General features: G+C 34.2%; 2 protein-coding genes across 2 annotated transcripts; both read right to left on the bottom strand.

Annotated features, from left to right (window-relative positions):
- Positions 1 to 2,440: 2,440 nt before the first annotated feature.
- On the bottom strand, positions 2,441 to 5,902 carry LOC147388665 (disease resistance protein RGA2-like). Its single transcript, XM_086418367.1, has one exon. It carries the CDS (start codon positions 5,900 to 5,902, stop codon positions 2,441 to 2,443), a length of 3,462 nt encoding a protein of 1,153 aa, XP_086274493.1.
- Positions 5,903 to 14,603: 8,701 nt separating this feature from the next.
- LOC147388664 (disease resistance protein RGA2-like) lies at positions 14,604 to 17,968 on the bottom strand. Its single transcript, XM_086418366.1, has one exon. The coding sequence runs from the start codon at positions 17,895 to 17,897 to the stop codon at positions 14,604 to 14,606; it is 3,294 nt and encodes a 1,097-aa protein (XP_086274492.1). The 5' UTR covers positions 17,898 to 17,968.
- Between the last annotated feature and the right edge of the window lie 1,357 nt (positions 17,969 to 19,325).

Genomic DNA, 19,325 nt, shown 5'->3' with positions numbered 1-19,325 from the left:
TTATAAGCATTCCATCAGTTTGAATATATATAATTTTTAATAAATGTTTATTTTGATTAATCAAGAAAATAATAAGCAACTTCCAAATCTAAAAAGGAAAAAAACATAAATAAACAACATTCCTAATTTTGAGTCTATAAAGCAAATAACAACTACTAGGTATTTTTAGGAAACTAAAATAAAACAAACTCAAAATATAAACCCTGTTCAAAACAGGTTTATTTGGTTGCAGTTTCAATCTGGATCCAGGTTGGTTCGAATCAACCGACTGGATTGATTTGGTTCGAACCATTTATGAGCTGTTCTTGATTCTTCTTGTCTTTTTTTTTTTTTTTAATCTCTAGAAAAGTGATGGCTAGATGTTTTACATCAGCACCCCCACCTCTAAAAAAAAAGGGTCCTTTAGCTCAACATTGTTGTCACAATGATAAGGAAAGATATACATAAAATTGAACATTTTTTTCATGGACAAGTTGCTTGGAAGATCAACAATATAGGCATTGTTATTGATTTTGTGGATAACTCTTAAGTAGTTGAATTTTATAGATAAAATTGGTTATTTTGTGCGAGTTAGCCATTTAATGGACAATTTGGGTATTATTATCTCCTTTTTTGAACCATCACACTTGTTTTTATCTTTAACTAATCTCTTCAACATCGATATTTTCTAAAATTCTGTCCTTACATTGAATGGGGATGCCCCTATCTTTAGTGGACTACCTCCTTGATTCCTTTTCTTTTCTATAAAATTTCATTCTTTCCTATATAATGGATTGCTTCTTGACCTCAACAAATCATAGGTCACCTAATTCCACGATTTAAGATTTTCTTTGATTGCTGTGAGTTTTTTCCTAAATCCCGCACTTAGACGAGAATCTAATTGTATTGAAATCACCACCCACACTCCACAACTGATTATGGCAAAGCAATCCACGCCATAGAGTTGAAGTTGAAGCCCCATAATTCAAATACAATGTTACTCAACTTAGTTTCTTTCAAAACCACCACGTGAGACCCAATCGTTTCCTTCATAACCATCCGTTTTGAGCGATTACCCAATCCCAAGCATTTCACATAGGCTTGGAACAAATCATAATTAATCCCACCCAAATCTTTCCCTCGATTCGACCTAATTTGTACATTTAATCGTTCATTCAATATGACCAAACGTTCAAAATCATGCTCTACTTATTTTATCTTCTTAATATTGAGTTCCAACTAAAGCAAATTTTCAATGAGGACATGTTTTAAAATCCCTAATACAAAATATTGGAAAAAATCACAAGCTAAATCTATTGAATCTCTCTTAATTGATTTATAGTCGATTACCACTAATAAAAATACAAGACACAAACATAACAAATCAAATCACGCAAGGTTTTTCAAATTAATAATACAAACTATATATCAAATATCATAGACGAATCTTGAACATGATGAAAGCCATGAAACTCGCAACAACAACTTCTACTTCTTCTTAGCCAATGTCCCTTATCAAAAGAACGACATCAAGAAAGTTGAATGCTTCTAGTATGAAATTCTCAACAGGTCATAAGTCACCTACTAATTCCATAGGTTCTATTCATTGTATGAAATTCGTTTTCAAGAGAATAAGAATTCCTTGAAAAAATGATCATGGGAAAATGAATTTCATTGTTTGATTGAAACCTTGAAAAATGTCAAAAAGAGAGTTGATTTTAGCATAGTTATAAAATCGTCAAGTTAGTTTCAAACTTGGTTGAGTCAACTCGACTTGATCGGATTTTGAGGGGACATGGCCCCAAAATTCGAAGAAACCAACTTGGAGAGTGTACTCAATTGGTAAAACTTGAAAAAGCACCTAGTCAAATAAAAAACTCGATCGAGTTATTTGATTATAAAAAATATTTTTCTGGAGAAATGAAATTAAATCTTTTATTTAGTTTAAAATAGAAACTATTTTTTTAAATACTTTTATAAGTCAATTTTTATATTATTGTAAGTTGTTAGGCTTAACTCCACACTAGATGGCCATCCAAGTCGAAATTTTGTTGGTTTTAAAACCTATGGTTTAGTAGGTCTATTAATGGATAGTATCCAAATTCATATTCAAATAATCAAATATTATTTGATGTTTATGAATATGGATTCGAAGTCAAATATTGAGATATTCTATCTCAATAGCATTCAATTTAAACCCAAATAGATATAATAGTTATTATGTAATATAATACACTTATATTATTATATATATCAAATCCGAATTGGATAAGTATCTTATCAAATTTGAATATTGATTTAGAATAACCTTCCCATCATCTGAACCATTGGCATGTGATGTGATGATGAGAGACAACCTCAAATCACAAGCAATTAGGAGTGGAGTTGTTTCTTTTCTTAATTCAAAATTCAAAAGTAAAATCTTAATTAAAAGAAAAACAACCCACGAAAATTACCTCTTTCAGATCTCAGTGGAGTCTGAGATATTCTCATCTAAATAAATGTGGATGTTGGGGATGTGTGATATGATGCTCCAATCCTCTCCTACCTCCTTTTCGCAACGTGCTCCCAAAACAGAGCACTGATAAATTTCCAAGTGTTGAAGCGAGGTGAGCTGTTTCAGCTCCTCAGACATGCACATCAAGGAATCAGAATACAAGATTGACAACCTTTGGAGCGATGTAAGATGAGCCAAACCTTCAGGGAGTGACGAATGTGGTGATTCAGAGATAAGCAGAGACTTGAGATTGTTGTTGCTGTTCTTATCTTGGTTGGTGGGCAATGACCTTGAAAGAACACCTACATCCCCATTTAAAGTCAACTTTTCAAGGAGTGGAGGAAGGCATGGTGTCCAACTCAATTTTGGGCAATTATCAATTTTCAACTTCCTTAGTGAAGCAGGGAATATGTAGTGAGGCACCTCCTTCAACTTGGGGCAATCATAAAGGTGTAATGTGTGGAGAAGTGGCATGATGATAATTATATCTCTTCCTCCTCCACTTCCAACAACATGTTCTTCTTCTTCTTTTTCTTCCCTCGTCAACATCTCCCACTCCTCCCACTCATACATATATGACAATTTAAGTTTCTTCAACTGTGGGAATGCTACCACAACTCTTGATTCTCCACCACCTCTCTTTGTACCATCATCATCAACATTCACATTAATTCCTAAAAACTCAACAACTATACGTTTAACTGAATCCATTCCTGATATTTTGAGGCTTTCAAGGACTGGTAAATTTCCAAGAGCTGGCAAAACCTGAAACTTTGGAAAGTCCGAAAGGGATAATTTTCTGAGACATGGCATAATCACTCCATCTTCTACCCTCAAATCCCACTCCTCCAAGTTATCCATACCATCAATATAAAGTTCTTTCAATCCTGGCGGAACAATCGGAAGACCATCACTACCTGAAATTTGGCCAAACACCTGAGTCATCAATTTAACCTCATCCATGTTTTTTATTTTGAGTTTTTGAAGAAATTGAAATTCCCCAAAAACTGGAAATTGCACACATTTCGTACAGTCAACTATTTTAAGAGCGAAGAGTTTGGGCAACATTGAATCATCCATCCAATTTGGGAACTTAGAACCAAGGTAACCTTTTATTCGCAATTCCTCCAAGTTTCGATGTGGTTGGAGGCCTTCCAGCACACCCTCAATCCTTTTTATCTCGCCTTCTGCCATGTTTCCCAACCCATCGCACTCAAATATCAATTTCAAACCATGGAGATGTCGCTTATTCTTCAATTGTGCTTCATTAGCCTCATTTACATCCGCCACTCTTTCCAACCCAAATATTTTTAGATCCCCTTCGAGGTGGTCGAGATCTTTTAATTCTCCAATTTTGCATCCATCTCCTCCCACATCATCAACAATGAACTTGGACAATGTTCGAAGGGAGCTTAATCTACCAATTCCTTGAGGCAAGTAGCTTAGTTTAACAGTTTTATCAATTTCAAGATGCCTCAGATTAATCATTTTCCCAATCCCTTGAGGTAGTTTACATAGCCTCCAACAACTTTCAAGTCCCAATGTCTGCAAATTATACAATCTGCACATTGTTTCAGGCAATTCCTTCAATCTTGTTTCAGACAAGTCTAAGTATCTAAGATGTATCAACTTCTCAACCTCATTTGGCAGTCCTTCTAGAGCCCAATTGCACAAAGATAGTACTCTAAGACATGTCACTTGACAAAACAAATCAGAAAGAGCTGGAAAGGACAATGGTGTCCGAGCAAGTCCGTCGATGCGAAGAGTGCGTAGATTCTTTGCCTTGTAAATGGAAGTTACATCCATAAACCCAGTAGCGTCTAAATGGCGGACTGTCTTGCTGAATTCTGTGTTTATACCATCCATGATAAAGCATTCAGTCTTCGTAAGAAATTGGGCAAAATCATGTATAAGATCATGCATCTTGTAGTAAATCATATTTTCATCATCATCTGATTCCATGTTTTGGAAAAATGAGCGCATCAGTAGTTCATTGAAATATTCAACGCCCACTACTTCCAATTCTCTTCTTCCTGTGGAGTTAAGAAGCCCTTGCGCCATCCAAAGCTTGATTAACCCATCCTTTTCTATCTGATGATCTTTTGGAGCGATAGCGCAATATGTGAAGCAACGTTTCACATTTGAGGGCAATGCATAATAACTCAACAGTAGAGCAGGCAGAACACCTTTTTCAACCTCTTGTAATTCCCATGCATCACTTTCCAAGACTTGTTCCCACTCTCGTCTGGTTCTTTTGAAGAGCATGAGACTTCCTAAAGTCTTCACGAAAAGAGGCACACCCTTGCACTTTTTTGTGATTTTGTTACCGATATCTTCCAATTTCTCGCAATCTTCTTTTCTCCTTCCCTGAAAAGCAATACGTTTAAACAATATCCAACATTCCTCCTCGGACAATTGGCCCAGATCATGAGTGTAGGCTGAACCCATCATTAATGCAACTTTCTCACTACGCGTAGTAACGACAATTCTGCTTCCTTGTGCACCACCCTTGAGAGCAAGCTTCAACTGACTCCAATCGGTGTGATTCTCGGTCCACACGTCATCCAGCACAAGTAGAAACCGCTTTCCCGTGACAGATCTACATAATTCTTGATGTAAATCTTGCCATTCAATGTCGTTAGAGACGTTCTGACCACCAACCTCTTTAATAATCGCTTTGGCAAGCCTTGTTAAATCAAAAGGGTCAGATACAGACACCCACATTCTCTTCTCGAAATGCTTATTCACCTTATCATCATTGTAAACCATTTGGGCAAGAGTAGTCTTCCCAATTCCCCCAATTCCACGTATAGAGATGACAACTGGGACATTACTTGTTTCTTGTTGACTACTCTCGCTCAATAATTTGCTTAGTATAGTATCTTTGTCGAGGTCACGACCGCATACATCTAATACATCAATCATAGAGCTAGTCATTCGAAAAGTTGGTGGTTCCTCTGTAGTTGTATTAATAGTCCTCATCCCACTATCAATAAGCTGGAACTGGTCTTTCTCCTTTGCGATCACATCTAGTTTTCCCTTTATTTCTTTTATCTTATAGCCGATGTCACGACGCAAAGAAACTTGACTGAAGCAATTGCAGAGAGAGAACAAATAGGAGCATACCTTCTCTAATACGCCAACTTCCTCGATTTCCGATCTGAGAATTTCAGTGCTCCATTCGTCCAACACATCTTCCATGTCGTAGGCCACGTCTTTGAGTTTTTCTAACCAAAGCTTCACCGTTTCCTCTTTTACTTGTTTCTCCTCTGCATCTATCAGTACGGCTTGAATAGATTTGAGTGTACAAGTAAAGTTTTCAACTTCTTGAGGGGTACCCAACACCAGTCTCACCTCTTTCTTCGCCTCTTTAAGGATGACGGATCCCAATTCCTTCAAAACAGTGGAAACGAGAGCATGCGCCATACTTGGATATGAGAGAGACAAGGTTTAGGCAAATGAGGATGAAGGGTGAAGATGAACTGTCTCGTGCAATGATTCCACTGTATTGTGTAGTGCTAGGCGGCTAGCTTATGATGCATTTTTGACTTTTATAACTATTATTTAAATTATTTTTAGTAAAGCTGTCATCATCTTTCATCTTTCTTTTTCTTTTTCTTTTTCTTTTTTTTTGCTTTTTCCCCCTCCTTGAGAGCTGTTATTGGCACTCCAACTTTTACTTATCAAACTTTAATTAAGAATAAAGAATTTTTCCCAAAGTTCACAACTTTTGTCCAAATTCTAATTTCAATATCTGTTCATTTCAATTCCTAAAACATGTATTTAAGTGAATTTCTCACTTTTATAATCTATGAATTCACTTGTATATCTACAAATTCATAAATATTAAAATTCACAAATTCATAAATTTGTAGATTATAAAAATGACAAATACATGTTTTGAGAATTCAAATCAGTCTTGTACCTAACTCAAAATCTTCAATGCACGACATGAAGATTCACCATTCTTCCAAAAAAAAATTTAGTGGATATTTTTATTTTTAGGATTTAAGATCTTATTTGAGCCTAATCATAATTGTAATCAACTACTAAAATAGTGAAAAACTATTATAATGTTTTATAACATTGAGATATAATTTTAGGCAATCTCTCTAACATTTGAATGGTGAGTTTTAATCTTAAATTAGGACATGATAAATAATTTTAGAAAATGGATTGTAATAAGTAAGAGTTGGGGTGCCACTAGCGCAGTTTTTTTTTTTAATTTTTAATTTTTAATGTTTGATTTGAGAGATTTACCGGACAGTCCTATCTGTAGCAATTTTATTACAAAGAACCCCCTTACTTCATAAGTTTGTTATTTAAATAAATCTTACTTTATTAACCATGCTACCATGACTAACTTAGTAAGATTTTAAATATTACTAATGATCATTGGGCTCACATAAATTATCAAATCAGCAATCCAACAACAAGGCCTTTTAGATTTCATGGAAAAATTCAAATTAAAAATAAAAAAATAAAAGCCCTTTTAAGCTTGATCGTAGGTATTTAAAAATGATGGCTTCCGTACTCCTAAATTTAAAACTAAAAATAAAGGTGAAAATTAAAGTTGATGGCTTCCATAATCCAGAACCACAACCCTCTAAATTTCATCGAAAAATTCAAATCCAAAGATATTAAAATCAATTTCCTTTTTGAACTCAATCCAACATTTTGAAATTGGGCGGCTACTGATCTTCCACCTAACTCCCAAACTTATAAATAAAATTTAATGGTGAAAAATAAGTATTTTTACAGGAAAAAAAAAATATGAAGTTCATTTAATTTTATCGTTACAACTATAATTAGTAAGGGTGGAATCATTATTTAGTGGGGTTAGTTGGACTTTTAAAATATCCCCCCATTAATAACTTATTTGAATATTTATAAATATATAATATATTTATAAATTATAATATATATAATAAAATATAACGGTAGGTCCCACTTTATGTCTTAAGATTTATATAAAAAACAATGTATCTCGAGGAATTATCCCTCCCCCTTTGTCTTCTCACTTCTTCCCCTTCTCAAGAACGGGTCAAGACCAAGGGACATATGAAAAAACATATGTAAAAACAATGTAACATTAATAAATTTTCAAAATATGGGTTAGAAGTTTCGGATTGAGCTGATTTTTTGTGGGAATAATCTCTATAATGGGAAGATCATCCAAAAATAAATAAAAAATCAGTCCAATCTGAAATTTCTAGCCCCATTAAAAGTGATTTAGAATGTGGACCGTCAATTTTTTGCCAATTTTTGTTAATAATTTGTATATCACTTTGATGGATTTAGAAGTTTCAGATGGAGCTGATTTTTTGTGAGGACGATCTTCTCATCATAGTGACCACCCTCGCAAAAAATCAGCTCAATTCAAAACCTCTAACCCATATTTTGAAAAACCATTGTTTTTACGTATGTCCCTTGAACCGCCCCCCTCAAGAATATTCGCAATTTTATTGTTTTTTCTCTTCTATTCTTCCTAAATAACATCTACAAATTTTTATATTGCTTTCCACTTTTTCCCTTTTCAAATTTTTTGTTTTTTTTTTCTCTTTCACCCCACTAGCAAACTCTAATTTATATATGATTTGAATAAGATATCATGAGATATCTGACAATATAATAAAATATTTATACTATCCGCCAAATTTCGGATGTCATAAATGTTTTCCAGATTCAAATATTCATGTATCCATTGAACATCCTATCTATGAAAAAATAAAATTATAATTATTTTAATTTAAAAATAAATATAAACTTATAAAATAGAAATTGAAGCCTTGATGCAAAGCGTTATCATAAATAATTTGACAAAACTAAATGTGAAAAATCTAACATGGAAAGTCAGGGGTAAAAAATGTGTTACCAGTTAACACTAGTCCTCCAAAAGAAAAATTATTTTTCTAGCCTTAACCTATGTCATCAGGGCTGAGAAATATATCGTTCAAATCCCTAATTATTGTGTATCTGACAAAATTTTCACGGTGATTGCTTGCCTACTTGAATGTATAAATTATTTTATTTTTCAGACTTAATTATTGCCACTTGATCTGGTAGTTGTTCTTGGCGCTAGGGCCGTTCATGGGTGGGTTCAAGCCTGACTTGACTATGCCCTAACCCAATCTTAAAGTGATGAACTGTAATTTAAACCCGTCCTAAAATCCTACTGAGCTTAAGTCGTCTGCGGCACCCTAATTAAAACTTTGTGGGCTCAAGTTGGATTCAAGTCTTATAAAAATATTAAATTCATGCATATTTTGCAATCATTTGGAGCCATCTAAGATTACTTTTCATTAAACTATGGGTCCAATCTCTATCTTAATTGACAGGATTTGCCTACATCATCATTAATGGTTGCATTGACAATTATCTTCGTTCTGAAATCAGTATTAGCGATAATGAAAATAATAGTAATGACAATTACATTTATAGTTACATTTGTTTTATAGGCGTAAGTAGTAAAAAAGAAATAGTATTAGTTCCACTAACACAAATAAAAGTTTTTCAAGATAAGAAATTTTCTACCATAATTTTTTTTTTTTTGATGACTGGGCATCCCTGTAGAAGGCGAACCAGGCCCGTATTTGGGGATTGCCCAATCCATAGACCATGGTCTTGTCCAAGAATTAGTCCTAGGGCACATGTAACGCCCACACGTTAGACACACCAAGTAAGTGAGGGTGCGCCCTCGCGGGTGACCCCTAAGGAATTAATGCTCATACTAGGTATCGAACTCACGACCTATAGGGATCAACCGCTTATCGATCTGAAATTACCACTAAGGCAACCCCTCAGGTTATTTTTCTACCATAATTAGTTTTAAGAAATTATGCAAATGACCTTTTTTGAATCATGTCTATTGCACTGGAAAGTAATAATATTCCTTTCTCAAATAGGACTTGGATCAAACTATTGGTTCTAATCGTCTGGGTTCAATCCATGGAGAATGTACCACACTGTCGCCTATCTTATAGTGTCGATAGCAGTCCAAATCCTTGGTTCATAGGATCCAGATGGACTATTTGATGATCAATTGGATCAAATTCAAGGCCCTATGTCAAGTATTCAATTTTTTTTTAATGGAAGAAATATTACGGAGATAATAAAAAAATACACCCCTAAATTTCTTTATTTATTGCCACTTGCTCGGTTGATTGCTCACCTGCTTCAATTATAATTCTATAATCTATGTTTAGTCGGTGGAACCTAATCCTTCGATAAGATTCTTATTGTTTTCAAGTTGACTAGCTTACCCTCGAGATTCTAATTTTAAATTTTGAGAATTATCTAATAGTCAGGATTATAAGATGATATTTATATTAATATCCTCCTAGCTGGTGTTTGTACTTATTATGTTAGTTTAGTAAACACCAATAGTCTCTGTATTAGGTGGAGGCACATTTGAATGATTAAGTTGAAAGATACCATCCCCACTTGGTTTGGATTTTTGGGTGATTTGGCTCAAAACTTATTCTAACTCATAGAACCAACTTGGTAAAGTAGCGTCAACTCAATAACTCAATTGAGTCAACTCGAAAATAAACCGATTTGATTCAGAAAAATTAACTAGAATGCAGGGTATATTTAACATTTTCTAGGAGAAAAAAATAATAAATATTTTTTTAATATAAAATACGTGTTAATAATATAAAATATTTATAAATATTTTATTTAACTTATCTGAGTCGACTCGCAAACCATCAAATTGATTTGACTCCATGAACATTTGAGTCGAGTCAATTGAAAAGTCAAACTTTCACAATGTGAAAAAAAGCCCAAATTTGACGGCCTTGGGCTGTCAAATTTCATAAAATTCGACGGACCAAGAGGTCGAATTTTTCATTGTCAAAATTTTTTTTTAACGCCTCGAAACTGTCAAATTAATGAAGGATAGGAGAAATTCGACAACTCTAAGCCGTCGAATCTAGCAACATCAAGAATTTCGAAGGTCTTAGACCGTCAAAATTCAGTTTCTAAAATTCGTGAGCCTTGACTCGTCAATTTTTTCTGTCGAATTTTCCAGTTTTCATGTAGTATTTGTTGCTTTGTTGGAAGTTAGATGATATGAAGCTAAACAACCATCGTATAGGTCTCTCATCAGTTTGACCAATTTGAATCTCGGTCGGACCCCTGTCCCATTAGTTGAGCAAAATTTTGGTTCCATTATTAGTTCGATTTTTAAAACATTGTGTGGATCTATGTTATTTGTGTAGACATGGATTTTTCATTGAAAACCCAATCTCTACTTGGATTTGAAGTCGTCAACAAACACTAGTGATAAGGATTGTGCCTCACAATGCTAGATCTGCTAATGAGTCAGCAGCTCGGAATTTTCAGTCTATACAAGAAGAAAGGCAACAGTGTGATCCGTAGTAGGTCATGATTTGGCGGGTATTCGTTTTGTAAACTTGAATGCCCCTTAACATCACTGCACCGTAATGAATAGTGGACTTGTCCAAATGTGTTTTATATCGGAACGTGCCTCAATAATTCTGTGTTTGATATTTTGTGAGTGTTGTTGACCTTTTCAATCTAATTCATGTTATTTATACTTATATATACTTCATAAAGATCGAGAAATAAAACCAATGTTGTATGTCGTTTTGTTTGAATTTTAATGTTTTAGTGGGTTTTATGTGCATAACCCTTTTGAGAGATTTCTAAGTTTTGCTGAATAAATCAGGTTATTTATGTGAAGTTAGCATTTCGTGAGGTGAATCGTTGTTCAGCTGGAATGATAGTTATCATCTTTTGTATTATAAATCTTATTGTATTATGTGCTTTAGAAAAATCATATCTTGTACTGCTCAATTTGCCTGGTACCATGCAAAAGCTTTCACTCCAAATGATTTGAAGCACTTTCTGAGCAATAAATTATTTGCTGAAATTTGTGAAGGGTTTAAGAGGTTCATGCAAATAATTTACAATGCAAATAAAAAATTTGGAATGTAACCAAGCATCTATAAATTAGATTCCTACAAATTATTTGCATTTGCAAATGATTTGCTTCGTAACAAGAAAAGCCTATGAGTCATGATAATATGACACCCCTTTCTGACATACGCTCCCATCACAGAACCATAGATCATTTTCCTTAGGATGCACAAGAAAATTTTTATGATTATGCGTATCCCAATGCAAGGGGTCTACGGTTCTGTGATGGGGCATATGTCAGAGAGGAGAGTCAGAAAATAATTACATATCTACCATTTGTGTCTTATAATCTTTTATACATATTTTTTAAATAATTTTGGAACAGACAAGCACACATCCATATTGAATGAAGTAACAAACCATACTTCAGTTTGAAAGATTTGTGATTTAGTTAAAGTGTGTTTGATCCATCGACGGCATGAAAAACTTTATTTTGCATATTCTTCACAGGGGATACAATGGCCGCATCCGAGTAGTCGTGAGATAGTCCTGTGAGGACTGAGGAGTAGTTATGGCCTAATATCTGAAGATGTGAAAATATGCCAATATTTAATATATATTTTTTTCCTAATCGAGTTTATAAAGCAAATAACACCTACTAAATATTTTTAGGAAACTAAAATAAAACAAACTCAAAATATAAATCCTGTTCAAAAAAAGTTTATTTGGTTGCAGTTTCAATCTGGATCCAGGTTGGTTCGAATTAACCGATAGGTTTTTTTTTTTTTCTCTCTCTCTAGAAAAGTGAGAGCTAGATGTTTTACATCAGCACCCCCATCTCTAAAAAAAAAAGTGTCCCTTAGATGGACAAGTCGCTTGGAGGATCAACAATATACGCATTGTTATTGATATTGTGGATAACTTTTGCGGGACAAATCTTCATCTTCAGTTTAAGTCGTTGAATTTTATAGATAAAATTGGTTATTTTGTGAGAGTTAACCATTTAATGGAAATTTTTGGTATTATAATCTCCTTCTTTGAACCATCTCAATCTCGTTTTTTTTATCTTTAACTAATATCTTTAAACATCGATATTTTCTAAAATTCCGTTCTTAAATTAACATGGGATGCCCCTATCTTTAGTGGACTACCTCCATGATTCCTCTTCTTTACAATAAAATTTCATTATTTCCTACATAATGGATTGCTTCTTGATCTCAACAAATCATAGGTCACCTTATTCCAAGATTTAAGATTTTCTTTGATGGCTCTGAGTTTTATCCTAAATCTCGCACTCATACGAGAATCTAATTGTATTGAAATCACCACCCACACAACACGGCTGATCCTGTCAAAGCAATCCATGCCATAGAGTTGAAGTTGAAGCCCCATAATTCAAACACAATGTTACTCAATTTAGTTTCTTTCAAAACCACCATGCGAGACCCAATCGTTTCCTTCATAACCATCCTTTTTGAGCGATTGCCGAATCCCAAACATTTAAAGAGAAAATATGGTAACATCGGCGTGCAACAAACCATAATTAGTCCCACCCAAATCTTTTCCTAGAATCGACCTAATTTGTATATTTAATCGTTCATTCAATATGACCAAATGTTCGAAATCATGCTCTACTAATTTTATCTTCTTAACATTGAGTTCCAACTAAAGCAAATCTTCAATGAGTACATGTTTTAAAATCCCTAATACAAGATTTCAAAGCCATCCATAGGGAAAAGTTACGAAAATACTGGAAGAAATCACAAGCTAAATCTGTTGAATCTCTCTTGATTTATATAGCCCATTACCATTAATAAAAATACAAGACACATACATAACAAATCAAATCACGCAAGGTTTTTCAAATTAATAATACAAACTATATATTAAATATCATAGACGAGTCTTGAACATGATGATAGCCATGAAACTCGCGACAACAACCGCTTCTTCTTTAGGAACATCTTCCATAAAATTCAGGTCCTTTTAATTTGTTCTTTATCCTGGACAAAACAAATATTTTTTATGATTCTTAATGACATATTATAAAAACCATACAAAAACATTTTAAGTTTTAAACTACTAAACATAGAGAAGTCATCACTTTAACTCTTAGCCAATGTTCCTTATCAAAAGAACTACATCAAGAAAGTTGAATGCTTCTGGTATGAAATTCTCAATAGATCATAGATAGGTCACCTACTAATTTCATTGTATGAAATTCGTTTTCAAGAAAATAAGAATTCATTGAAAAAATAATCATCGGAAAATGAATTCCATTGTTTGTTTGAAACCTTGGAAAATGTCAAAAAGAGAGTTTATTTTAGCATAGTTATAAAATCGTCGAGTTAACTTCAAACTTGGTTGAGTCAACTCGACTTGATTGGATTTTGAGGTGACATGGCCCCAAAATTCGAAGAAACCAACTTGGAGAGTGTAATCAACTTGGTAAAACTTGAAAATGCACCTTGTCAAATCAAACACTCGATCAAGTTATTTGATTATACATAATATTTTTCTGGAGACATAAAATTAAATCTTTTATTTAGTTTAAAATAGAAACTATTTTTTTAAATACTTTTATAACTCAATTTTTATATTATTTTAAGCTGTTAGGCTTAACTCCACATTGGATGGGCCATCCAAATTTTAAAACCTATGGTTTAGTAGGTCCATCAATGGATAGTCAATTATCCAAATTCATATTCAAATAATCAAATATTATTTGATGTTTATGGATATGGATTCAAAGTTGGATATTGAGATATCCTCTCTCAATAGCATTCAATTTAAACCCAAATAGATATAATAGTTATTATGTAATATAATATACTTATATTATTATATATATCAAATCCAAATCGGATAAGTATCTTATCAAATTTGAATATTGATTTAGAATAACCGTCCCATCATCTGAACCCTTGGCATGTGATGTGATGATGAGAGCCAACCTCAAATCACAACTAAGCAGGAGTTGAGTTGTTTCTTTTCTTAATTCAAAATTCAAAAGTAAAATCTTACTCAATTAAAAGAAAAACAACCCACGAACATTACCTCTTTCAGATCTCAGTGGAGTCATGATGCATGCGTGTCCTCTATGACTGGATATTCTCATCTGGATAAATGTGGATGTTGGGGATATGTGATATGATGCTCCAGTCCTCTCCTACCTCCTTTTTGCAACGTGCTCCCAAAACAGAGCAGTAATGAATTGACAAGCTTTGAAGCGAGGTGAGGTGTTTCAGCATTCAGACATGCACATCAAGGAATTAGACCACAGGATTGACAAGCTTTGGAGCGATGTAAGATGAGCCAAACCTTCAGGGAGTGATGAATGTGGTGAATCAGTGATCACCAGAAACTTGAGATTGTTGTTGCTGTTGTTAACTTGGTTGGTGGGCAATGACCTTGAAAGAACACCTACATCCCCTCCTAAAATCAACTCTTCAAGAAGTGGAGGAAGGCATGGTGTCCAACTCAATTTTGGGCAATAAGCAATTTCCAAATTCCTTAGTGAAGCAGGGAATATATAGTGAGGCAGCTCCTTTAACTTGGGGCAAAAATGAATTGTTAATGTGTGGAGAAGTGGCATGATGATAATTATATCTCTTCCTCCTCCACTTCCAACAGCATGTTCTTCTTCTTTTTCTTCCCTCGTCAACATCTCCCACTCCTCCAACTCATCCATATACCACAAACGAAGTTCCTTCAACTGTGGGAATGTTACCACAACCCTTGATTCTCCACCACCTCTTTTTGTACCATCATCATCAACATCCACATTAATTCCTAAAAACTCAACACCTACACGTTTCACCGAATTCATGAATCTTATTTCGAGGCTTTCAAGGACTGGTAAATTTCCAAGAGCTGGCAAAACCTGAAACTTTGGAAATCTACCAAGGGTTAATTTTCTGAGACATGGCATAATCACTCCATCTTCTACCCTCAAATCCCACTCCTCCAAGTTATCCATACCATTGATATACAGTTTTTTCAATCTTGGCGGGACAATTGGAAGACCATCACTACCTGCAATTTGGCCAAACACCTGACCCATCAATTTAACCTCATCCATGTTTTTTATTTTGAGTTTTTGAAGAAATTGAAACTTCCCAAAAGCAGGAAATTGCACACATTTCGTACAATCAACTATTTTAAGAGCGAAGAGTTCGGGCAACATTGAATCATCCATCCAATTAGGGAACTTAGAACAAAGGTAACCTTTTATTCGCAATTCCTCCAAGTTTCGATGTGGTTGGAGGCCTTCCAGCACACCTTCAATCCTTTTTATCTCGCCTTCTGCCATGTTTCCCAACCCATCGCACTCAAATATCAATTTCAAACCATGGAGATGTCGCTTATTCTTTAATTGTGCTTCATTAGCCTCATTTACATCCGCCACTCTTTCCAACCCAAATATTTTTAGATCCCCTTCGAGGTGGTCGAGATCTTTTAATTCTCCAATTTTGCATCCATCTCCTCCCACATCATTAACAATGAACTTGGACAATGTTCGAAGGGAGCTTAATCTACCAATTCCTTGAGGCAAGTAGCTTAGTTCATCAGTTTCTTCAATTTTAAGATGCCTCATGTTAATCATTTTCCCAATCCCTTGAGGTAGTTTACATAGCCTCCTACAACCGTTAAGATCCAATGTCTGCAAATTATACAATCTGCACATTGTTTCAGGCAATTCCTTCAAATTTGCTCCAGACAAGTTCAAGTATCTAAGATGTATCAACTTCTCAACCTCATTTGGCAGTTCTTTTAGATCCCAATTGCTCAAAGATAGTACTCTAAGACATGTCACTTGACAAAACAAACCAGGAAGAGCTGGAAAGGATAATGGTGCCCTTGCAAGTTCGTCGATGTAGAGAGTACGTAGATTCTTTGCCTTGTAAATGGAAGTTAAATCCATAAACCCTGTAGCGCCTAAATGGCGGACCGTCTTGCTGAGTTCTGTGTTTATACCATCCATGATAAAGCATTCAGTCTTCATAAGAAATTGGGCAAAATCATGAATAAGATCATGCATCTTGTAGTAAATTATATTTTCATCATCATCTGTTTTCATGTTTTGGAAAAATGAGCGCATCAGTAGTTCATTGAAATATTCAACGCCCACTACTTCCAATTCTCTTCTTCCTGTGGAGTTAAGAAGACCTTGCGCCATCCACAACTGGATTAACCCATCCTTTCCTATCTCCTGATCTTTTGGAAAGATAGCGCAATATGTGAAGCAACGTTTTATATTTGAGGGCAATGCATAATAACTCAACAGTAGAGCAGGCAAAGCACCTTTTTCAACCTCTTGTAATTCCCATACATCACTTTCCAAGACTTGTTCCCACTCTCGTTTGGTTCTTTTGAAGAGCATGAGAATTCCTAAAGTCTTCACGAAAAGAGGCACACCCCTGCACTTTTTTGTGATTTTGTTACCGATATCTTCCAATTTCTCACAATCTTCTTTGCACCTTCCCTGAAAAGCAATACGTTTAAACAATATCCAACATTCCTCCTCAGACAATTGGCCCAGATCATGAGTGTAGGCCGAACCCATCATTAATGCTACTTTCTCACTGCGCGTAGTAACGACAATTCTGCTCCCTTGTGCACCACCCTTGAGAGCAAGCTTCAACTGACTCCAGTCGGTGTGATTCTCGGTCCACACGTCATCCAGCACGAGTAGAAACCGCTTTCCCATGACAGATCTACATAATTCTTGATGTAAATCTTGCCATTCAATGTTGTTAGAGACTTTCTGATCACTAGCAGCTTTAATAATCGCTTTGGCAAGCCTTGTTAAATCGAAAGGGTCAGATACACACACCCACATTGTCATCTTAAAATACTTCTTCACCTTATCATCATTGAAGACCATTTGGGCAAGAGTAGTCTTCCCAATTCCCCCAATTCCACGTATAGAGATGACAACAGGAAGAACATTAGGAGTTTCTTGTTGACTACTCTCGCTCAACAACTTGCTTAGTATAATATCTTTGTCTTGGTCACGACCACATGCATCTAATGCATCAATCATAGAGCTAGTCATTCGAAATGTTGGTGGTTCCTCACTAGTAGTCCTCATCCCACTATCAATAAGCTGGAATTGGTCTTTCTCCTTTGCAATCACATCTAGTTTACTCATTATTTCTTTTATCTTATGGCCGATGTCACGACGCAAAGAAACTTGACTGAAGCAATTCCAATTGCAATTGCAAAGAGAGAACAAATAGGAGCATACCTTCTCTAATACGCCAACTCCCTCGATTTCCGATCTGAGAATTTCAGTGCTCCATTCATCTAACACATCTTCCAGATCGTAGGCCAAATCTTTGAGATTTTGTAACCAAATCTTCACCGTTTCCTCTTTTACTTGTTTCTTCTCTGCATCTATGAGTACGGCTTGAATAGATTTGAGTGTAGAAGTAAACTTTTCAACTTCTTGAGGGGTACCCAACACCAGTCTCACCTCTTCAAGGACGAAAGATCCCAATTGCTGCGAAACAGTGGAAACGAGAGCATGCTCCATACTGGGAAATGAGAGAGAAGGTTGAGGCTAATTGATGAAGATGAAGCTAGCAACGTGGATGAAGGGGGAGTAAAAGTGAACAGAATAGGAATGAAAGATTAGAATCTATTATTGGTTTGGTTGAAGACTAAAGTAATGATTCCACTATTTTGTACAGTGATAGGCTGCTGGCTTATGATGCCTTTTTTTGACTTTTATAACTATTATTTGTATTATCTTTAGTAAAGCTGTCATCATTTTTTTGTTTTTTTCTTTCTTTCTTTCTTGAGGATTGTTATTGGCACTTCAAATCTTACTTATCAAATCTTAATTTAAAAAAAAAAGATTTTTTCAAAAACATGCACAACTTTTATCCAAATTCCAATTTCAATATCCTGCTCATTTTAATTTCAAAAAACATGTATTTGAGTGAATTTTTCACTTTTATAATTAATAAATTCACTCGTATATCCATAAATTCATAAATATTAAAATTGACAAATTCATAAATTTGTAAAAATTATAAAAATGACAAATGCATATGTTGGGACTCCAAATTTTCAACACACGAAATAGAGATTCACTTTTCTTATTTTTAAGTAGTTTTTATTTTTATTTTTAGGATTAAAGATTTTATTTTAAGTCTAATCATAATTGTAAATAACTACTAAAATTATGAATGTTTGTTATAATGTTTTATATAATATTGAGATATAATTTGAGGCAAACTTCTCTTACATTTGAATGGTGAGTTTTAATCATTAATTACGGTATGATAAATAACTTTAGAAATTGAGCTGTAATAAGAAAGAGTTGGGGTGCCACTAGTGCAATTTTTCAATTTTTTAATTTTTGAGAGTAAGGTTTACTCTCTGTACGAAATGAGTAAATTTTGATTTAAGAGATTTACTGGACAGACCTATCTGTAGAAATTTTATTACAAAAACTACTTAGTTAGTAAGTTTGCTACTTAAACAAATCTTACTTTATTCATCAAGTTACCATGACTAACTTAATAAGATTTTAAATCTTACTAATGATCGTTGGGTTCATATAGATTATCAAATCAGCAATCCAACAACAAGGCTTTTTAGATTTCATGAAAAAACTCAGACTAAAAATAAAAAAAAATAAAAATCCATTTAAGCTTGATTGTAGATATTTAAAATTGAGGCTTTCATACTACTAAATTTAAAATTAAGAATAACCGTGAAAATTAAAATTGATGGCTTCCGTGATCCATAACCAAAACCTTCTAAATTTCATCGAAAACTCAAAACCAAAGATATTAAAATCAATTTTCTTTTTGAGCTCAATCCAACATTTTGAAATTGGATGACTACCGATCTTTCACCTAACTCCCAAACTTAAAAATAAAATTTAATGGTGATTTTTTTTTTTTTTTTTATAATGTTGTTGACTTTACTTTATTGAACACGACTAGTCTTA

Source organism: Akebia trifoliata, chromosome 12, assembly GCF_017979445.1.
Source record: "Akebia trifoliata isolate Shusen 1 chromosome 12, ASM1797944v1, whole genome shotgun sequence".
Taxonomy (NCBI): domain Eukaryota; kingdom Viridiplantae; phylum Streptophyta; class Magnoliopsida; order Ranunculales; family Lardizabalaceae; genus Akebia; species Akebia trifoliata.
This window is presented reverse-complemented; position numbering and strand designations above follow the sequence as displayed.